Below are 24,100 nucleotides of genomic sequence, written 5' to 3'. Positions count from 1 at the left end.
CCTATTTCTCTCCCTCTTTCTCTTTCTTCCTTCCTTCCTCTCTCTCTCCATCCCTCTTTCTTTCTCTCTTCCTTCCTTCCTCCCTCTCTTTTTTGCTCTTTCTATCTCTCCCTCCTTCCCTGCCGCTCTTTCTCTCTCTCTCTTGCTTTCTTTCTCTCTCTCTCTTTCTCTCTTGCTTTCTTTCTCTCTCTTTCTCTCTTGCTTTCTTTCTCTCTCTTTCTTTCTCTCTCTCTTTGTCTCTCTCTTCTTGAGCTTCGCGGCACACCTGACCATGTCTCATGGCACACTAGTGTGCCGCGGCACACTGGTTGAAAAACACTGCTCTAGTCAACAGCACATAGATGCATGGAACCTACTCTCTTCTATTTAAAAGCCAGCCAGCCTACTTCTGAAAAGAGAAAGAAAAAAAAGAAAAAGTTAAGAAATCTTCCTTTATTATTTTCCAAGGATTTTTCTTCTTCATGGTTTTTTTTTCCTTCTAAATATTCCCAATCATGAAGCTATGACTTCCTGATCTATAAAACAAATCCTTAAGAATCTCAAGAAACAAAATTCTGGACCTAAGCCTGGATACATGTTCTAGAAACCAAATGGAAACATCTTTTCCATTTCCAATTCTTTTGCTCTATGAATTAACAATGGAAAATATTTTTTCTCCACCCCAACCTTCATTGCCATGCAGGGTCTGGATTTCTATGGTGCAGTTATAAGGAGGAAACGGTAGTTACACCTTTTCCGTCTTCTTCCTGTAGGAAGTGAGCACCCACGCCTCTCCTAACAGAATATTCTAGGACCATGGGGGCAAATCTATGCCACAGGAGCAGCGGTGGGCTACAAGCCGGAAAGCTAAATTGTGCTCGCCGCCACGGATTGTACGTTCTTGCGAGGCCAGCGCAGTTTTGCTTCCGCACCTGTGGAGGTAGCAAAATCGCGCATGAAGCCACAGATGCGCCAATGTTTCGTCGAGGGTTTTTTGCTTCTATGCATGCCAAAACACGGGCGCACTGCGGCTCCGTGCGCGATTTTGCTACCTCCACAGGTGTGGAAGCAAAATCGGCTGGCACCGCAAGCACTTACGAGCCGCGGCAGCGAGTGCAATTTAGTGTTCCAGCTCATAGCTCACCGCTGCACAGATGGCACACAGAACCATATCTGAGAGCACAGGAAGTGTTGCCCTATGTCAGCTCCAGTATACATGTGCGTGCTGGCCAGCTAATTTTCAGCCTTCCGGAGGGCAGAGGGGAAGCTGTTTTCGCCCTCCGCAGACTTCAGGAAAGCCGCCAAAGTCTGTGGATGGTCAAAAACAACCCAACGAGCCTATCGGAAGTACGGAAGCTTCAGTGAGGCCTATAAATATGCACGGGGGGCAATGCTGGGGGGCAGCATGTGCATGTGTAGGGGAGGGCATTGCACTATGGGTGTGGGCACATCTGCACATGCTATCACGCACGCACACACCCTTTTGGCCAAAAAAAAGGTTCACCACCACTGTTCTAGGAAATATTAAAAAGGCAGAATATTATATTTCCTTGGATGAGAAATGAAGAAACATATTTTTTTTAAGCAGGAAGCAGATTCACTCTTAATAACCCCCACCTTCCTCAACAGCACAGAGAACATGTCAGTACTTAAGAAATAAAGATAGCTAGGTGTATTCATAACCACCCCGAGTCTTCGGAGAAGGGTGGCATACAAATCTAATAAATAATAATAATAATAAATACCTCACCCAAGATCCAATAAAGATAGGATTAGTCCTCTACCCATCTAGGAAATGAACTTACCACCTGAGGAGATTGCCTTCTCTGTGGCGGCCCCGGCCCTCTGGAATCAACTCCCCCCAGAAATTAGAACTGCCCCCACCCTCCTTGTCTTTTATAAGTTACTCAAGACCCACTTATATCGCCAGGCATGGGGGAACTGAGACACCTCCCCCAGGCTTTTATATTTTATGTTTGGCATGTATGTGTTGTTTGGTTTTAAATGATGGGGTTTTATATGTTTTTTCTCTTTTAATATTAGATTTGTTCCACTGTAACATTGTTTTTATTATTGTTGTGAGCCGCCCCGAGTCTTTGGAGAGGGGCGGCATACAAATCTAATTTTTTATTATTATTATTATTATTATTATTATTATTATTATTATTATTATTATTATTATTATTATTATTACCCAGCAAGGCTCAACCAAGCCTGGGACTCAAAAGACAACCTACAAAGTTACCCTTGCATGGCCCCATGAGAGTCTGACAACCAATCAAAATAAAGTTCAAATTCAAAGCTGAACAGAGGGTATAAATCTCTCTCTCTCAACCATGTGCTTTTTTGGCCTGGACCTCAAAACACTGTGGTCCTGACCACCATTAAACCATCTTTTCAAGCAGTCCCCGTGCTTCTAGTTTCTTTCTCCAACTTGGAACTGAATCCAGATGGAAATTTCTTCCAACATCCCTATGCTGCAATCCTAAACCATCTCCTTACCCAGATCTGACTTACAATTAATTAGACTTCACATTGGTGCAAATAGCTTACTGCTTAGGGGAGGGAGGTTTTATAGGGAGTAAGGGAGGCTCTAGTTTGTTTTTCCTCTGAAGATTATCACATCCCTTTGCCAAAAGGCAAAAGCTTAGGAAAATTAACATTTTTCTAAATGTAATTGGCATATAGGTAGAGATCCTTATAGCAGTGTTTACTAGCTAATCTTCCCTTGACACACAAGTATCCCTACATGCTGCCTGGACACATCCAATGAGGTACTAAGGACCAACTATAGAAAGATGAGTCTCTTGAAAGAGAGGAGAGGAGACTCAATACCCCAAATAATTCTCTACTTGAGAAAACATAAACAATTGTAATGACTTCAAGTGATGTACTCTAAATATAGGCATGTACACTTGCATATTTTGTTCAGAGAAAGGGGAAAATCTTTTATACATTCTCAAAAAAAGGCAGGACTAGAAACTTCAGGATTTTGAAGTAAAAAATCAGCATAGGACTGCATACATATTATCAACTCTAGAGAATAGTGGAATAGGTAAACATTATACATTTCTACACTGTTGTGGTTAGCTCTGGCCCTGCTCCTGCCCCAAGGACTGTGGATGTGGAGGAGACATCCACATGCTGCAGGCCTGTTCCCCCCCCCCCCCGTGGAATCTGCTGATGAAGGCTCCTCTGACCAAGAAGACATGAGTGACAGGGAGGAGGAGAGTATGGCAGATAGCTCAGAAGGAGATCAATTATCTAGCTCCTCCTTGGATTCAGAACAAGACTTAATGATACAGCCACGCATGCGGAGAGCGATGCATAGGCAACAACAACTGAGAGATTATCAAAGAAAATGAAGCCACCTGTGGTTGGGTGGGGCTGTGGTAATTAGTGAGGCTGCTATAAATAGCAGCCTGTGTGTTTGGCCATTGTGGAGGATTATCTGATCCTTGTGTTTCCTGACTGCTTTACTGACTTTGACTTTTTGTGTGCTGATTTTCCCCCGCTTTGAAACTAAACCAGAGCAAAGTGTGTTTCACATTGTGAAAGAAGAAGGACTGTGAATTGCCTCACAGCTGCAAGCTAAGTATCACAGAACTGATAAGGGACTTGTACAAATTACCAGTTTGTTTGGAGACAAGTGCTCTTTGCTATACCAAAAGAGGACTTGGTTTAAGTGAATTTTCATTATAAAGAACATTGTTTTGAATTTTCAAACGTGTGTGTGTCTGAAATTTGTACCTGTGAATTTTTGGGAGGATTCTACCAGAGAGCCCAAAAGAATATACACAAGCCTATAGAAAAGTAAAAATAAGTCTACAGTTTCTTTAAGACCCAGTAATTTTGATACTTATTATGGCTTCCATAACAAAATCTTTATTTCGGTAGAATAATTTGTTCAAATTACCTTAATGTCTATATATTACATAGCATGTACAGAACATCTTTCAGATTTTATGCTTTTTTTTAAAGACCTTTGTAAGAAGGATAGTATTATTCTCAAAGATGTCCTAACCTAAATACCAAGATTTTTTAAAAATACTAAAGTTTATTTCACAATTGAAATTGGCCAGTTTGCAGTTCCACATAAAACAGCTCTGACAAATTTTATGTATGGATTTGGGCCATTTTAATATCTAGCAACGTCTGTCATGGGAACTGTGTCAGACTGAAGGCCAAAAGTAGTGAAAAGAATAAATATTATATTGTTTAAAGCTATCTACACTCAATAAAATAAAAATTAAATCCATATTTTACTTTTTTGTTTATTTTTAATTTTTTATATTGCCGCCTTCTCACTCATGGTGACTCATGGAACCTTACAGAAGATAAAAACACATAAACTAAGTAAAATAAAATAAATAAACATAATATAAAATAAACATGAATAATAAACACACACCCACTCTGAGGACAACATATACTCATACCAGCCATTTAATGGGCTCCAACCCACTCTGAGTTCATATTATGTTTAAGTATCATATCATATTATGTGTAAGTGTAAACTAGTTATCCAAAAGCCGCTTCCTCCTTATTTTAAGTGCTTAAGGCTAATAACATTGGAAAGGGGGGTGTCTGCAGGATATGATCAAAACAGTCAAAAGAAAAGCTATATTGGTGTGACTGAAGAGAACTCTACCAGAATTTTTGAAAAGATAGAGTTTCAATGACAGCATCACAGTTGTTGTTTGGACTTTTTTTTTTACTGTACCTTGTTGAAAACTTTGTATTTGAATCACACTTTTTTCTATGTTAGATATCAGCAAGGCACAAACATTTCCAGCATAGGCATCCATGTTAGCTATGAGTCAAAACTAAGCATGTAAGATGCAAAATTTGTATCATGATGCAATACATGCTCTGTCACTTGCACATCCTCACCCCAGGATTGATTGATTGATTGATTGATTGATTGATTCATTCATTCATTCATTCATTCATTCATTTATTGGATTTGTATGCCGCCCCTCTCCATAGACTCGGGGCGGCTAACAACAATAATAAAAACAGCATGTAAATCCAATACTAAAACAACTTAAAAAAAACCTTATTTTAAAACCAATAAAGGCCTAGGGGGAAAGAGTATCTAAGTTCCCCCATGCCTGATGGCAGAAGTGGGTTTTAAGGAGCTTACAAAAGGCGAGGAGGGTGGGGGCAATTCTAATCTCCGTGGGGAGTTGGTTCCAGAGGGCCGGGGCCGCCACAGAGAAGGCTCTTCCCCTGGGCCCCGCCAAGCGACATTGTTTAGTTGACGGGACCCGGAGACCTAACTGGTCGCTGGGATTCGTGCAGCAGAAGGCGGTATTATTAATATAATAATAACAGAGTTGGGTGGACCTTGGAGGTCTTCAGTCCAATTCCTTGCTAAGGCAGGAAACCCTACACATATTCTTAAACAACTTCCAATGTTGGAGCATTCCCAACTTCTGCAAGCAAGTTGTTCCACTGATTAATTGTTCCAACTGTCAGGAAATTTCTCCTTAGTTCTAAGTTGCTTCTCTTCTGGATTAGTTTACACCCACTGCTTCTTGTCCTGTCCTCATGTGCTTTGGAGAATAGTTTGACTCCCTCGTCTTTGTGACAGCCCCTGAGATATTGGAACACTGCTATCATGTCTGCCCTAGTCCTTCTTCTACTCCTGTTTATGAAGCCTAGAACTGTGTTGGCTTTTCTGGCAGCTGCTGCACATTGCTGGCTCATATTTAAATGATTGTCCATTAGGACTCCAAGATCCCTCTTACAGCTACTACTATTGAGCCAGGTACCACATATACTGTACCTGTGCATTTTGTGTTTCTTTTCTAAATGTGGGGCCTTACATTTTTCACCGCTGAATTTCATTTTGTTAGAGAGCACACAATGTTCAACTTTGTCAATATCTTTCTGTATCTTAAGCTTATCTTCTGGAGTGTAGGTTATTCCTGACAGCTTGGTGCCATCCGCAAATTTCCCCATGTATCCCCTTGTTCAAGTCATTGATGAAGACACTGAAAGAGTACTGGGCCAGAAACAGAGCCTTGGGTACTCCACTCCATTTTTCCCTCCATGCAGAGGCAGTTCCATTGAAGACTACACGTTGAGCGCGGTTTCTGCAAAAGTTTCTTTGTATGTATGTATGTATGTATGTGTGTGTGTGTGTGTTTGTTTGTTTGTTTATTTATTTATTTATTTGATTTGTATGCCGCCCCTCTCCGTATGTATTTGTTTGTTTGTTTGTTTGTTTGTTTGTTTAATTTGTATGCCACCCCTCTCCGTAGACTCGGGGCGGCTCACAGCAGTAATAGAAAACAATGTACAATACAAATCTAATATTAAAAAATTAAAAACCCATAATTTAAAAAACATGCACACAGCATACCATACATAAACTATATAGGCCTGGGGAGGATGTCTCAGTTCCCCCATGCCTGATGGCAGAGGTGGGTTTTAAGAAGTTTATGAAAGGCAAGGAGGGTGGGGGCAATCTACGGAGTCTACAGAGAGGGGCGGCATACAAATATAGTAAATCAATCAATAAATCAATCAATAAATCAATCAATAAATCCTGAAACAAGGCAAATTAAAGCAAAGGTCACTGGCTCCAAAACAGGAAATATCCCACCTGCATTTCTCGAGCTAAAACCCCACCATCGAACCTATTTTGACCCAGAATCTATTCTATGCTATTGCACTATACCAGGAGTGTCAGATTCAAAGCTGATTAAATCTCTCCCACAGGGCCCTCCTGGAAATATCAGAGGAGTGGCCCACAGTGCCTCTGCTGGCCAAAATGAGCTGCAGGGAGCTGTGGGTAGTCCCTTCACAGCCTGTTCTCAGCCTCAACAGCCTCATGCAGCACTCTTCCAGCCTAAAACGGTCACATCTACCCCGGCCATGCTCCACCACCACCCCAGGCCCTCCGAGGTCAAACACAACCCTGATGCATCCCTCAGAGTTTGACATCCCTGCACTACACAATATGAATACTAGTAGTCTTTGACCTACAACCAATGTTCCCTCTAATTTCTTTTTTGGTGTGGGCGGGAAAGTATAGTGTCTGAGCGGCACGTTTTCATGCCTGAGCACCTGGATTTTTTTCACAGATGTCACCCAAGACAACAACAAAATCAGTGCTATTTGAAACCCAAAGTTATGTTTATTCAATGTACCCACATAATTTAAAATGTTATATATCAGTATCACTTATAATACTGCAAGTCTGCATCTGCAATTTCCGGTCACAATTCAAAGTGTTGGTTATGACCTTTAAAGCCCTTCATGGCATCGGACCAGAATACCTCCGGGACCGCCTCCTGCCGCACGAATCCCAGCGACCGATTAGGTCCCACAGAGTGGGCCTTCTCCGGGTCCCGTCAACTAAACAATGCCGGTTGGCGGATCCCAGGGGAAGAGCCTTCTCTGTGGCGGCACCGGCTCTCTGGAACCAACTCCCCCCGGAGATTAGAACTGCCCCTACTCTTCCTGCCTTCCGAAAACTCCTTAAGACCCACCTTTGCCGTCAGGCATGGGGAAACTAAACATCTCCCCTGGGCACGTTAAATTTATATATGATATGTTTGTGTGTGTGTTTGCTATTACATGGGGTTTTCTTAAATCGTTAAATATTTTAATTAATTGGATTGTTGTGACTGTTTTACTTGTTGTGAGCCGCCCCGAGTCTTCAGAGAGGGGCGGCATACAAGTCCAACTAATAAATAAATAAATAAATAAATAAATAAAACACTGTATGGTATTTGGTGGCACAATTGAAGAGCTCCTGCTGTGCAGTGGGGAGAAGGGGAAGCAACTGGCTACAAATGGCTATGCAAAGCTCAGATGAAGTGAGTCATCAAGTCTGTGCGGCACTTGAAAGTCCTGTGGTAAAGTTTGATTTCCTGTGAGCGGCCGCACAGCTGCTCACCTTAGAGGGAACAGTGCCTACAACCATGCATTTGATGACCATGACAGTGACTTATTAGCATTTTTTCATCCTAAGTGAGAAAAATAGTCCTAAGTCCCTTTTTTCAGTGTTGTTGCAACCGAATGGTCACTAAAGGGTTTCCTTAAGAAACTTGGAACAGGTAGTCCTTACTTAACTGTTGTGGTTGGCTCTGGCCCAGCTCCTGCCCCAGGGAATGGGGAAGTGGATGCAGGGGAAACTTCAACATGTCACAGGCCTGTGTTATTGCCGACAGAATCAGTTCAGAGTTTAGTTTCCTCGGACGAAGAAGAAGGTGGGAGTGACTCAGCAGAGGAGGGCTTGGCACACAGCCCAGGCAGTCAATCTTCCTTATCTTCTATAGCTTCAGATGATGACATTTTGGACCCACGCAAGCGCAGAATTATGAGTAGAAGAGACCAAGTAAGAACCTATTACAGGAAATAAGGGAGGCCACCTGTGTTTGGGTGGGGGTTCCAGTAATTAGGGCTGCTGCTATAAATAGCAGCATGTGGGTTTGGCCATTGTGGAAGAATATCTGTTGCAGTTTCCTCAGGAATCTTGTGTGCTGGACTTTGTTGCTTTTTCACGCCTTTGAAACCAAAACAGAGCAGCCTGTGTGTGTGTCTCCTTTCCTTGGAAGAAGAAGGGGTGTGAAGTTTCTCCACAGCTGCTGGCTAAGTACTTAATGGCTGCTTAAGGGACATTGTACAGACTACAGGGTTGTTTTGGGAAGAGTGCTCTTTGCAATACAAAAAGAGTGCTTAGTTTATTTTGACTTTTGTGATAAAGAACATTGTTTTGAATTTTCAAACCTGTGTGTGTCTGAAATTTGTATCCTTAAATTTTCGGGAGGCTCCTATCAGAGAGCCGACAGAACAGTTAACAAGGCTAATTAGTTCTGGGAATTCCATCACTAAATAATATGGTTGTAAAGCATAAGGTTACATGACCACACTGAGTTATGATGGCAATTCTAGTTGTGATGGTTAGGTGACTCCTGCCCAAGGATTAGGTGTGATGTCACATGATTTGTCACCTGTGACTTTCTGCCAGTTTCCTCATTGACATTGTTATCAAAAGCTGGCAATGAAGATGTCCAATGGACTGTCTGCATGTTTCTTCATTCAACGCTGCTGTAACTTTGAATGGTTACTGAATGAACGGTAATTAAACAAGGACCACTTGTAATATATTTAACATTTAAAGCACAGCAGAATTTTTTCATTCACAGGTCTCACAATTTTCATACCTTTCTCTACTATATCATATTTTAAGTGATCCTGTAGCAGGGGCCATGGAAAAGCTACATAGATAAAATGGATTTTTACCCATTTTTAGTAGGGTTTGCAATGCTTCGTGTTATTTTATTTTAAAAATATTTATATGGCCACCTATCTAACTCAAATCCCAGGCGTCTCACAATCCTAATTTGATTTCTAAAAGATACTTCGTAACACATAAAAGAAAAAACAGCATGTTAATGACTCGTTAAAGGAGATACTCTGAAGCAACCTCTTAAAATTGAATTATCTTACTAGACGGTATCGTTTTTATGGGGAGAGAAGTGGTTGAACTCACACATGCATTAGGGGTGTTCCCAAATTTTCCTTTCTTCTATCTACCTATGGCAGTAATTTCATTCTATGGGGAAACAAATGACTATCTCTTCAAAACACTGTTTGTTTGAAGAATAGCTTCTCTCTTATTGAGGTATTAATTTATTATTTAATTAGTTATTTATACTTGAATTTATCCAACATACTCTGTTTCCCCGAAAATAAGACGTACCCTGAAAGTAAGGCATGTCAGAGGTTTTGCAGAATTTGCTAATATAAGGCAACCCCCGAAAATAAGGCGTAGTCAAGTTTACATACAGTACGGTGGAAAAACATACGGTACCATTCAAAGCTGTTCATAGCGGTACCGTAATAATGTGGTGTCCCCTGCTGGCCCCTTCCATCGCTTTGTACCGTCCAGTACAGCAGACACAGTCTGCTGCTGTCTCACCGCCATTACAGTCTCCACTACAGTGCGTAGACTGTAGTTCCTCTGGTGGCCGGAAGCTGCAATAGCGGGAGTATACTGTTGTACCATATAAGTGCCTTCGTTTGTGTGTGTGGGTGCCATACTGACAGGTACCGTACCATAATCAGTGTACCATATGGTACACTTTCTTTGGGGGGTGTCAGCTTTTCTGCCTGTGAATTTGTCTTATTTGAGAAATATAAGGCACCCCCCAAAAAATAAGACGTAGCACAACTTTTGGAGCAAAAATTAATATAAGACGGTGTCTTATTTTCAGGGAAGCATGGTAGTTATGCAATCATAAGACTAGAGAGCTCGCATATACAGTATTGTGAGACAGATCACAGTGATACTTTTGAGTTTGCTATTCTTTTACACAGAATGCAGAATTTTATTCATCTCAACAATTTATCGTATGCAAAGATTTTATCATAAATACCACTGCCCCACTGAAGGTTGCAATTATATACCTTATGTTTAACCCTAATCTTAATCCAGGAAGGACTTTTTAAATTAAAAGAGAAGTTATATAAATAGCTGATTTTTTTAAAAAAATCTTACCTTTATCACCCCATCGTAGCCCGGTATAGTATTGACCTTTGCTTTCTTGGCCAACAATTTGCTTTCTATCTTGTCTCCCATTGCGTGAATAGCATGCATATCTGGTCCGATGAAAACAACACCTTCTGATGCCTGAAGAAACAAAGAAGGAAGAGAAGGAAGACTATTACAATGGACCTCTCTTAATACAGTTCATATACATAGTACAAGTAGCATAACTTTAACTTGAAACAGTACATTAAAAGTATATTAAAAGCAAAGATCTCATAATTTCTGTTTGTACAAATCAAAACCAGATCAAGGAAAACTAACTGAAAGTTATAAAATATTTTCCCCTGAACTTATCTGTAGCATCTCGTGCAGAATGCAGCTGCGAGAGCAATCATGGGCTTCTCTAAGTATGCCCATGTTACTCCAACACTCCGCAGTCTGCACTGGTTGCCGATCAGTTTCCGGTCACAATTCAAAGTGTTGGTTATGACCTACATGGCATCGGACCAGAATATCTCCGGGACCGCTTTCTGCCGCACAAATCCCAGCGACCGGTTAGGTCCCACAGAGTGGGCCTTCTTCGAGTCCCGTCGACTAAACAATGTCGTCTGGTGGGACCCAGGGGAAGATCCTTCTCTGTGGTGGCTCCGACCCTCTGGAACCAGCTCCCCCCAGAGATTAGGATTGCCCCCACCCTCCTTACCTTTCGGAAACTCCTTAAAACCCACCTCTGCCGTCAGGCATGGGGGAATTGAAACATCTCCCCCTTGCCCATGTAGTTTCTGTGTATGATTCGATTGTGTGCTTGTTTTTTATATATTGGGGTTTCTTTTGGATTTTTTAACCTAAAACTGTAATTTAGATTGCTAAATATTACATTTGTTACTATGTATTGTTTTTACCATTGTTGTGAGCCACCCCGAGTCTACGGAGAGGGGCGGCATATAAATCCAATAAATCTAATCTAATCTCATGAGAGAGAAAGGGGCAATTAGGTCATAACTCTGAGATGCCACAAGAGCACACTAAGATATGTTGTATGTCAGGGTTCCAAATAGCATCCAAAATTAAATTGAAGTCTGAGGCAAAGTATTCCTCAAAGTTCAGATAGATAGACAGACAGACAGACAGACAGACAGACAGACAGAGACAGACAGACAGACAGACAGACCAATTTCAAACATGGGTGAAGCTGGATTAATGTCATTATTTGAAATAGGTATTTGTTTTTATTTCTGTCCCTTCAACAGCGATCATCCCTGTAATGTGCCATGTTGTTTACTATTGCTTATTGTTAGGGCTGAGACTTTGGCTGGTCCTAAGTACCTAGTTTCTGCATCTAATGTGGGACTATAACACAAAATCTCCCAGTTTCTCCTCTGATGCCTTAAGCACTACACCAAACTGACTTTCTTAAACGTTCATTTGTTTGTTTGTTAAATGTTTATGCTGACCATCTCCCCTGTAGGAAACTCTAGGCACTATTAGTTAGTTGTAATATTGAAGGGAATAAATAACTGCATAAAATAAATGTAAACAACACATGGATTCCCACATTCACTCTCTGTCACACCAATTAAAACTAAAAGAGAATAAGGGGATTGAAATCTTGGAAAAGGAACTATAGCTAGACAAAAGCAATAAGCAGACTGGTTTTAAACAGTTTTTATGTTCCAAAAGTCAGAGCATGCAAATCTATTTTAGAAACATAGAAACATAGAAGTCTGACGGCAGAAAAAGACCCCATGGTCCATCTAGTCTGCCCTTATACTATTTTCTGTATTTTATCTTAGGATGGATATATGTTTATCCCAGGCATGTTTAAATTCAGTTACTGTGGATTTATCTACCACGTCTGCTGGAAGTTTGTTCCAAGGATCTACTACTCTTTCAGTAAAATAATATTTTCTCATGTTGCTTTTGATCTTTCCCCCAACTAACTTCAGATTGTGTCACCTTGTTCTTGTGTTCACTTTCCTATTAAAAACACTTCCCTCCTGGACCTTATTTAACCCTTTAATATATTTAAATGTTTCGATCATGTCCCCCCCGTTTCCTTCTGTCCTCCAGACTATACAGATTGAGTTCATTAAGTCTTTCCTGATACGTTTTATGATTAAGACCTTCCACCATTCTTGTAGCCCATCTTTGGACCCGTTCAATTTTGTCAGTATCTTTTTGTAGGTGAGGTCTCCAGAACTGAACACAGTATTCCAAATGTGGTCTCACCAGCATTCTATATAGCGGGATCATAATCTCCCTCTTCCTGCTTGTTATACCTCTAGCTATGCAGCCAAGCATCCTACTTGCTGTCCCTACCGCCTGACATAGAAACATAGAAGTCTGACGGCAGAAAAAGACCTCATGGTCCATCTAGTCTGCCCTTATACTATTTTCTGTATTTTATCTTAGGATGGATATGTGTTTATCCCAGGCATGTTTAAATTCAGTTACTGTGGATTTATCTACCACGTCTGCTGGAAGTTTTTCTTTTAATATAACTGTGTACTTTTCCAAGCAAAACACCGAAATAATCAAGAAGCATATAAAAACATGAAACCAACAGAGAACAAATAATCAAAGTAAATAGAAAAATGCATGCATTCCAACAAATATTCCCTATAACTATCAAGGTGGTTAGTGATTTAGATAGAAGGAAAGTGAAACATGGGAGGAATTTTCTTTAGATGTTTTCCATATAGGATTTCCTCAGTTCCTGGCAATCAAATTGGTCATAGATTTTTACATGATAAAAGGAATCTGTGGAACTAATCCTAGAAACCTCTTTCTGTTTTCTCGCATAACACCTCCAGGCACAGAAGAGACAAAATGCTTCATTTGCATCCTTAAACATTAGAAACTGAGAATGAACCTTTTCAACTGCAAATGTTATTGCATCTACATTTCCAGAAAGGCGGAAGGGGGGAAGGTTACAGAGTCTACTCAGGTTTATGTTAACTCATCTCTCTTTTTTAGTATTACTGATCAACACAAAGAGAAGGCAGAGGCAGCAAAGCCTTAAGAACTCCAACTTTTTTCTCCCTAAAGAAGAAGAAAGAGATATAGGGAACTTGAAGGATGATAAGTTGAAGAAAGAGGAAATGGCCGAAGTAAAAACAGCAAATATTAACGGTGGTAATAGTTTTTCTTTTCTGATAACATTTGGCCAAGATTTGCTTGTGTATAATAAAAAAAATAGCAGTAAAGATTAGACCAGACTGAATTAAAAGCATTGGTGTGAATTAAAAAAAACACCATCACATACTAAACTTGAAACTTAACAGCATAGAAATTACAGAGTATTCTAGAGACACTTTTTAAAATTGTTTTTGCAATTATAAAATGCTACCACGAAATCCACTACATTATCTGTTGAAATACAGTAGCTTGGTAGTAGTACAGAAACATGGTAGTAGTACAGAAACATCAAAGAAATTTTAGGAATTGGCTCAGTCACAAAATTATGAAGTCTCCTATAGATTAAGTTCAACTCTTGGTCACTTCACATCCATGTATTTCCATTACAAAAGCAAGGTCCTATGACTCAGGAATGTAATTAGAACTGGACAAATGTGCCACTTTTACCACTGTTGGAAGTAATATTCTTCCGGGTTCAGTTCTAAGTGGGGAATAAGACCCTGAATTCATGGAGGTTGCTTGGAAAGAAGGTTTAATGAGGACAGGAGCTCCTGTACAGAAAGGGTGGATTACATTCTTCCAGATGTTGGATCCAGAGAAAAAAAAGGGCAGTTGCTAAGATCCTCTGAGTTTTATAACTTGAAGTTTCCTGTTCCTGTATAAGAAATGCACTTTGGTTGGTTGTCTGATTCCCATGGTGCCATGCAGAAGCAACTTTGTAGGCTGTATTTTTGAGTTCAAGTTTGGCTGACCCTTTGCTGGGTGATGGTGGAATGAAAGGGCTTTGGACAATTCCTACTATGGCTGTTGTTTGTTAAGGAAAATAGATTGGTCTAGCTATTAAAAAAGGTGAGATGGGTCATTCCTTGATGGCACATTGACAAAGGTAGGAGCTACTAAGAGTGAGTCTTTTTCCTTGCCTAAAGCATGTTTCTGGAGATATTCTATATAATATTCTGCCTTTTTAATATTTCCTAGGATATTTCATTTTTTTTAGGAGAGGGGTGGATGCTGACTTCCTACTCCGTTAACAGAGGAAAAATAATGAAAACTGGAGGAATCAAGTGCCCTATAGCAGTTAGCAATAGCACTTATATATATGATAAGCCGGGGTGGCGCAGCAGGTAGAGTGCTGTATTGCAGGCCACTGAAGCTGACTGTAGATCTGTAAGTCAGCGGTTCAGAATATCTTCGGGACCGCCTTCTGCCGCACGAATCCCAGCGACCGATTAGGTCCCACAGAGTTGGCCTTCTTCGGGTCCCGTCGACTAAACAATGTCGTCTCGCGGGACCCAGGGGAAGAGCCTTCTCTGTGATGGCTCCGACCCTCTGGAACCAGCTCCCCCCCTGAGATTAGGATTGCCCCCACCCTCCTTGCCTTTCGTAAACTCCTTAAAACCCACCTCTGCCGTCAGGCATGGGGGAATTGAAACATCTCCCCCTTGCCCATGTTGTTTTGGTGTTTGATTGATTGTGTGCTTGTTTTATATATATATATATTGGGGTTGTTTTTATGAATTTCTTAACCTAAAACTGTAATTGGATTGGTGGGTATTGGATTTGTCACTATGTACTGTTTTTGCCATTGTTGTGAGCCGCCCCGAGTCTGCGGAGAGGGACGGCATATAAATCTAATCTAATCTAATCAAATCTCATCACTGGTTCAAGGTTGACTCAGCCTTCCATCCTTCCGAGGTGGGTAAAATGAGGACCCGGATTGTGGGGCAATAGGCTGGCTCTGTTAAGAAGCGCTATTGCTAACATGTTGTAAGCCGCCCTGAGTCTAAGGAGAAGGGCGGCATAAAAATTGAATGAATGAATGAATTAAATAATTAATGAATTAATTAATGAACAAATAAATAAATGAATAAATAAATTAATTAATAAACTTCCTACACCATTAACAGAGGAAAAATAATGAAAACTAGCACTTTGCAATAGCACTTACCGTATTTCCCCGAAAGTAAGACAGTGTCTTACTTTCTTTTTACCCCCAAAAGCCCCACTACGTCTTACTTTTGGGGTATGTCTTACATTGGAAAAAAATTGAAAGGGTCGCGTTCCCGAAGGCATCTCCCCAGAGTCCAGAAGGGCAGCCGCGGGACAGGAGCCTCGTGAGCCCTTTTCCAAGTTCAACCTCAGGGCTCCAAGCGGCGTGCACGCGTGGAGCCACAGACGCGTGTCGGGGAAGCGTGTGTCTGGAGGGGAGAAGCCGCTCTGCGCAGTTGGGCAGCCCCACCTGCCTGCCGGAAAGGAGGCGGGCGAAGGAGGGCGCAGCTCCGGCCGCTCGCCTCGGAGCTGGTCGGCCTCGCTGGCCGCTTGCAGCCGAGCCTCGGCAGGACTCGGCTGCTGGGACGAGCGCCTTAGCTGCAAGCCGCCGCCCGCTCGGCTCGCTTCGGACCAGCGCCATCCTTCGCTTTGCCAAGCCAGGGAAGAGGCGGTGGCGCCGCGTCGAGGCGAAGGCGAGGGGCGCGCGGGGAGCTTAGAAGCGACGTCATCGGGCTCCCCCCCCCGGCAATACCCCCATGTTTCCCCGAAAGTAAGACATATGTCTTACTTTCAGGGTACGGCTTATATTAGCCGACCCCCCTGAAACCCCCGATATGTCTTACAATCGGGGGTGTCTTACTATCGGGGAAACAGGGTATATATATATTGCCCAATAGTGCTTTACAGCCCTCTCTAAGCAGTTTATGTTAGCACATTGTTCTCCCAACAATCTGGGTCCTCATTTACAGACCTCAGGATCAAACTCCAGGCTGGGGGAAGAGTCAGCTTGCGATACTCCATTGTAATCACTGCACCACCAGTAGAAATAACATCAAGAATCTGGATGAAAACAATCACTTCAAATTTATTTATTTATTTATTACTTGGATTTGTATGCCGCCCCTCTCCGAAGACTCCTTCAAGCTGAGAACATCAAGCACACTGAAGTCAAGAAGAAGGTTAAAAGTGAATACATCGAGAAAGGAATATCTTAAAACCCAAATTCATCCATGTAGCAATGTTGACAGACTCTATTTACCAAGCAGCATGGACAGACATGGAATTTTGCAAGTATACCAGGCCGCTGAACAAGAAGAATGGGAACTGGAAGAATGTCTGAAAAGCAGTGAAGAAGATGCCATGAACACTTAACTAAACACTCAAAGGAACCAAACTGGCCTGCAAGAAAGACCAAATGAAAAATAGAAAAAGAGGCCCGGCATTATAAAGGCCAGTATATATTTTTCAAGAACCTAGAAGGCAAAGCAGATAACAACAAGACTTGGCAGTACAATCCCAAAACATTTGGAAGACTACATGAATTATCACTGGCATTGACAAAATCATTATCAGTTAATTGCAAAAAGCAGTTTGACTTAATAAGACATCTTACATCTTGCAGTGATACCTTTAAAAGCATCAAATTTGCCTATCCTAGATCTTGTGTTGGTGCCATTCCAATTTCTGGTATTTGACCTGGCAAATTGACTGTTTTATAACAAAGCAATAGCACTTAAACTTACATACTGCTTACATACTACTCAAAAAAAATAAAGGGAACACTCAAAGAACACATCCTAGATCTGAATGAATGAAATATTGAATACTTTGTACTGTACAAAAGTTGAATGTGCACAACAGCATGTGAAATTGATTGTAAATCAGTGTTGCTTCCCAAGCATAGTTCCCTCTAAGCTGAGCAGTGAGCAATCGCTCGCTTAAAAATCATCAACGCAGAGTTTTCCAAACCTTCCCAGAAGCCGAGAGGGAAAGAGTGAGAGGGAAGGAGAGAGAGAGGAAGAGAGAGAAACAGGTAGAAAAAAGAGAGGAAGGAAAAGAGAAAGAAAAAGAATGGGAGTAAGGAAGAGAGAAAGAAAATCAAAATCTAGTTTGAAACTAGCTCAACTATTTAAGTGGCATTTTGATATTGATAGAGTTGCCCTATTATGAGCTCACTGTTATAGACACACAGTACAGTATTTTATTTTGAAATTCTCTGAGGCAAAACAGGGTGGGTTTTTTGTTTGTTTGTTTGTTTGTTTGTTTGTTTATTTCTGTGCCGCCCAGTCCCAAAGGGACTGCCGCTCAGACACTATACTTTTCCGCCCACCCCAAAAAAAAATTAGAGGGAACACTGTTCCCAAGTGGACAGTTTGATTTCACAGAAGTTTGATTTACTTGGAGTTATATTGTGTTGCTTAAGCGTTCCCTTTATTTTTTGGAGCAGTGTATATTGCAACAATCACAGGTATCATTTTACCAATGAAATGGAAGGCTGAGCCAACCTTGAGCCGGTGAGACTTGAGCTGTCTGCCAAACTGCTGTTTATGTGAATTGGATGATTGTAATATTTCATCTAAATCAAAGACACAGGCAGAATTCCTGAACTAGCAGGAACTAACAATGTCTTATCTGATGATTTGAAGAATCTTGCTCAAATGTGGCTGTAACACTACATAGCACCATTTGGATTGTGCATTTTGGGTTAGAAGAAAATGTATCAATTAAAACGTAATGCATATGAATAAAATCCAAGCATAGTTATTTGAAAACAAGTGATTCAGATAAAGGAATGTTTCTTGCAAACTAATAGAAAAGAAAATACAAAAAGAAATGTTATGGATTGTTCTAATGTGTTGTGTACACAAGATTTGCCTTTCATTCTGTATCTAACACTATTGAATTATAACTTTTTAGATGAAAATGGAGATTATTTATCTCCAAAGAAATTTTTTTTGGTAATGCTTGTAATTTTACTGAGATTTGCTCACTAGTGGTGAGGTTGAGCTTGGATTACTGAAGTCATGATGATTCAACTTTAGATAGACTTCATTTTACTTTTATTTTGTTATTTAGAACTACACAGTGCTGTTTCTAATAGTCATTTCAATGCTTGACAAACTCCAAGGTTCATTGCTCCTGTACATTTTTCAAATTATTAGCTTCTAATGCATATGGCTTTAATTTACCTCCTACTGACATCCTTAAATGGTTTTCAAGAATTTTGAAAGTAGAACTACTATAGTTATTCTCCACACTTGGCCTTGATCACTGACACTGAATATCTTAAGTAGTTTCTACAATTAATAGGATGGATGTTCAAACACTTCTACTGCAAAAGCTCAAGATTCCCTTAAAAATAGATTTGTATTTGGATTCCTGTAGTGTGTTTGCTCCATTTATTTCTAATGAGTTCCCAGAAGCATCTGAGACAGCTTCTGTTTTGCAAAAATAAAAATCAGATGTTATTATCTATTAACATTGCAGATTTTTTTAGTCTTCAATATGTATAAAATGTGAGCACTGTCATTTGAAGAAGAGTTTATAACATTAAATCAGGTATGAAGCACAATCTCTATTTCCCTAATTATTCTTACTGATGATAATGTATTGATGCATTATACTTTATTCCAATGCTTCATAATTAAGGCATACAGTGGTGTTTAAAAGTTTGTGAACCCTTCTGAATTCTCAATATTTCTATTGACCCGCAGTGTTATCTTTTCTCCCCTGCAAGAGTTGAAACTAGAAAATGAGATGCCAATTAACAAATGAATCAAAATTGGCATGTGGCTAAAGTCTGTGAACTTTTCAATGTGTGATGTGCCCCTCTTGGGCATCAATAACTGTAATGACATTTTCAATAACTGTTGAACAATCCTGCAAATTTGGCTAAAAGCAATTTTAACCCACTCCACCTTACTAAACTGCTTCAGTTCAGGAACATGTTGGTAGGTTTCGTCACCTGAAAAGTCTATTTCAGGTTCTTTCACAATATTTTTATAGAATTAAGGTCTTTGACTTGGACATTCCAAAATATTAACTTTCTTCTGCTTTAAACATTCTTTGGTCATAAAGTTGTGGTCTTGCTGCATGATCCACTTTCTCTGGAGTTTCAATTCATGAAGTGTTACTCAATTTTTTTTTCCCCGTAGAATTTGCTGGTACAATTCCCAAGGACAATCCCATCTGTCCGTCCATCACCCTGGGGGGGGAATTATTGACCCCCTCAGAGAGGGTCCGCAACTTGGGCGTCCTCCTCGATCCACAGCTCACATTAGAACAACATCTTTCAGCTGTGGCGAGGGGGGCGTTTGCCCAGGTTCGCCTGGTGCACCAGTTGCGGCCCTATCTGGACCGGGACTCATTGCTCACAGTCACTCATGCCCTCATCACCTCGAGGTTCGACTACTGTAATGCTCTCTACATGGGGCTACCTTTGAAAAGTGTTCGGAAACTTCAGATCGTGCAAAATGCAGCTGCGAGAGCAGTCATGGGCCTACCTAGGTATGCCCATGTTTCACCATCACTCCGCAGTCTGCATTGGTTGCCGATCAATTTCCGGTCACAATTCAAAGTGTTGGTTATGACCTTTAAAGCCCTTCATGGCATCGGACCAGAATATCTCCGAGACCGCCTCCTGCCACACGAATCCCAGCGACCGATTAGGTCCCACAGAGTGGGCCTTCTCCGGGTCCCGTCAACTAAACAATGTCGGTTGGCGGGCCCCAGGGGAAGAGCCTTCTCTGTGGCGGCCCCGGCCCTCTGGAACCAACTCCCCCCGGAGATTAGAACTGCCCCTACTCTTCCTGCCTTCCGTAAACTCCTTAAAACCCACCTTTGCCGTCAGGCATGGGGGAACTGAAACATCTCCCCCTGGGCACGTTTAATTTATGCATGGTATGTCTGTGTGTGTGACTGTTAGCATATGGGGTTTTTTAAATATTTAAATATTTTAAATTTGTCTGATTGCTTATGATTTGTTTTTACATGTTGTGAGCCGCCCCGAGTCTTCGGAGAGGGGCGGCATACAAATCTAAGTAATAAATAAATAAATAAATAAACAATTCAAATTTTGTAGTTTCATCAATGTCAGCAAACAATTTTTTTTGTTTTGATTTCAAGTAATTAATGGCTCTTGGTATATTATCTGGACAAATCCCTGCAGTTTTCTTGACAAGATTTTGTTGGATGGGTTTGCCATTGTCTTCATTCCAGGACTGATCAAGTGTAAATAACTCTAAATCAGTGTTTTTCAACCAGTGTGTCGTGGCACACTAGTGTGCCGCGAGACATGGTCAGGTGTGCCGCGAATCTCAAAGAGAGAAAGAAAACAAGAGAAAGAAAGCAAGAGAAAGAGAAAGAAAGAGCAAGAGAGAAAGAAAACAAGAGAAAGAAAGCAAGAGAAAGAGAAAGAAAGAGCAAGAGAGAAAGAAAACAAGAGAGAGAGCAAGAAAGAAAGAAAGAGAAAGAAAGAAAGAAAGAGAGAAAGAGAACAAGAGAGAAAGAAAGCAAGAGAGAGAGCAAGAAAGAAAGCAAGAGAGAGAGGGACGGAGGGAAGGTGGGAGAGAGAGAGACATAGAGGGAGATAGGGAGGGAGAGAGAAAGAGAGCAAAAAAGAGGAAGGGAGAGAAAGAGGGAGAGAGAAATAGAGCGAAAGGGAGGAAGAGAGAGAATTTTTTTGTCCAAACTTTTTTTACACACACACACACCCCAAATGTGCCCCATGGTTTTGTAAATGTAAAAAATGTGCCGCGGCTCAAAAAAGGTTGAAAATCACTGCTCTAAATCACCCAGCTGGCTTAATGGCCAAAGCAGGTCCAGAATTCACAGGCTCCTATTCTGGTGCCTTCACCATTATACCAAACTGACCTGCTAAAAGTGCTTTTGTTATCATTCACAACAGTTGGAAAAGTGCCCTGGTAGAATTCCTATTTCCTCCTAGAAGCCTAATTAATTTGTGCATACAAGATTAACTTCACCAGGTTATTACTAAAAAGGTAGCTGTTTTCCAAAGACATGAGTCTTTGATATCATCAAAGATCAAGAAGTTTCCATTCATTATGATCTACAAATCTTATAAAGATGAATAAATTAATATTTCAAATCTAAAACACACTTCATTTAGAGTGACTAAAGTGGTCAAAATTTCAGAATAATTTTGATTAGAATGCAAAGTTTACTTCAAAAGTACTCTGAAGCACAGCAGGTATCAATAAAAAATATTTTTAACCACTGATGTAGCAATATTGAGCCGGGGTGGCGCAGCAGATAAAGTGCTGTACTGCAGGCCACTGAAGCTGATTGTAGACCTGAAGGTCAGCGGTTCAAATCTCATCACCGGCTCAAGGTTGACAGCCTTCCATCCTTCCGAGGTGGGTAAAATGAGGACCCGGATTGTGGGGGCAATAGCCTAGCTCTGTTAAAAAGTGCTATTGCTAACATGTTGTAAGCCGCCCTGAGTCTAAGGAGAAGGGCGGCATAAAAATTGAATGAATGAATGAATGAATGAATGAATGAATGAATGAATGAATGAATGAATGAATAGCAATAGCATTTACGTATTCTATTTTTCGGAGTATAAGATGCACCCTTTTATCACCGAAAGAGGGTGAAAACCTGGGTGCATCTTATACACAGAATATAACCCCAATCAGCCACCCACATGGTTTCTGATGGTTTCTGCCTCCCATCAATTTACTTCCTTGCAGCAAAAAGCACAGAGCCTGATTAGCACAAGCAACTGATTATTGATCTCCCAACCAGCAGCTGATTGAAGCTGCAGGCAGGTCCATGTGCTAAAATGAAAGTGAAACTAAAGCTGCAAGGAGGCAAATTGCTAGGAGGAAGAGGCAGAGGCAGAATTTTATTTTCTTGTGCTAATCAGTTGTTGAAACTGGGTGCAAGGAGGTAAATCAATAACTATAAATGTCTATACAATGTTCAAATTATTACTTATTTTTTAAATGCTGCTTTATTATTGTTTTAGACAACTTAACAAAATGAAGCTTTTAAAAATAAATGCTTGATCTGAAGAGGCCCGGTGCTATTGTATCTTATTTTAAATAACAAAGAAAAATGTATACTTCCAGAAAGCCACATCAATTTTAACAGCATCTGTACAAGTATAGTCTGAAATGTAACAGTGTCCTGTTTTAGTGTTAAGATAAGGCAGCTGAGTTAAACCCTGACTTAGTCATGTTTGGAGTAGATCAATTTAAATAATTGGGAGGACTTAGTGTGACTACAATTAAGAAAACTTTCTGGCATTAATATACTGCCATAATGTACATTTGTCTAATTCTTCACTATTTCTATGGGTCAGACACACATGCACAGAAATACACAGCAAACTGTGTATATCATTTGTGCTGTTTGCTGGGAGGCAGATTTCCAAACCCCCTTGTTTCCCTCCCCAAAAACTAAGGGGTGTCTTATACTCAGATACATCTTATACAGTGATACCTTGTCTTAAAAACTTAATTGGTTCCGGGATGCGGTTCTTAAGGTGAAAAGTTTGTAAGATGAAACAATGTTTCCCATAGGAATCAATGGAAAAGCGATTAATGCATGCAAGCCCAAAATTCACCCCTTTTGCCAGCCGAAGCACCCATTTTTGCGCTGCTGGGATTCCCCTGAGGCTCCCCTCCATGGGAAACCCCACCTCCGGACTTCTGTGTTTTTGCGATGCTGCAATTTCACTGAGGTTCCCCTTGCTGGGAAACCCCACCTCCAGACTTCCGTTGCCAGCGAAGCACCCGTTTTTGCGCTGCTGGGATTCTCCTGCAGTATCACAAAAACACGGAAGTCCGGAGATGGGGTTCCCCATGGAGGAGAGCCTCAGGGGAATCCCAGCAGCACAAAAACGGGTGCTTCGCTGGCAACGGAAGTCTGGAGACGGGACATCCCAGCGGCAGCAGTGGGTTTGTAAGGTGAAAATAGTTTGTAAGAAGAGGCAAAAAAATCTTAAACCCTGGGTTTGTCTCTCGAAAAGTTTGTATGACGAGGTGTTTGTAAGACGAGGTATCACTGTACTTCGAAAAATATGGTATATACTGCTTCAGAGTGCTCTACTGCCCTCTCTAAACAGTTTACAGAATCAGCATATTACCCCTAGATGAATAAGAAGTGACACAATTGATAGACTTTGCGGAAATTATTATAGGCTATTATGCTACATTTAAGGAAAGTAATTTAAAAAGTATTAATTTGAATATTCTAGTCCTGATATTAAAGTCAATGCATCACCTGAAATCATTACCGCAAAAGCTTGATTTGATGCAACGGACTACACATGCAATATATCAAATTTACAGCGGTATATACATTGTTTGTCTGATGACATTATAAATCATCAATTGTGCAAATGACATAATATGTGTAGTATGTGTAGAACTGCCATTCAAATGGCTTAAATTGAAGTAAATGAAGTCATTGGCAGTATTTGCACAACATCATACATGTGACATAAATTGTCACAATGGCATACTTTTGCATTCAATAAATATTTCAATCCACTGAAAGGTTTTACAGTACTTCTACATTATAATTTTAGATAGTAAATAAAAACTCAAAAAAGTTTAATATGTGTAATTTTGAAAAATTAACATCTGTAGTGAATATTAATTAATACAGTATGTCAGATCACACAAAAGCTTAAGGAGAATTTAAATAAAGAAACAACTTATGGGGTATCACTGTCTG

The 24,100-nt window shown here is 40.6% G+C and overlaps 1 protein-coding gene across 1 annotated transcript in view; it reads right to left on the bottom strand.

Moving 5' to 3' along the window:
* Positions 1 to 24,100, bottom strand: part of PCCA (propionyl-CoA carboxylase subunit alpha) — a 326,677-nt gene that overhangs the window by 230,949 nt on the left and 71,628 nt on the right. Inside the window, exon 7 of the mRNA XM_070751229.1 lies at positions 10,499 to 10,630. Coding sequence (XP_070607330.1) covers positions 10,499 to 10,630 — 132 coding nt within the window. The remainder of the gene's footprint in view (positions 1 to 10,498; positions 10,631 to 24,100) is intronic.

This window comes from Erythrolamprus reginae, chromosome 4 (genome assembly GCF_031021105.1).
Source record: "Erythrolamprus reginae isolate rEryReg1 chromosome 4, rEryReg1.hap1, whole genome shotgun sequence".
Taxonomy (NCBI): Eukaryota; Metazoa; Chordata; class Lepidosauria; order Squamata; family Dipsadidae; genus Erythrolamprus; species Erythrolamprus reginae.
This window is presented reverse-complemented; position numbering and strand designations above follow the sequence as displayed.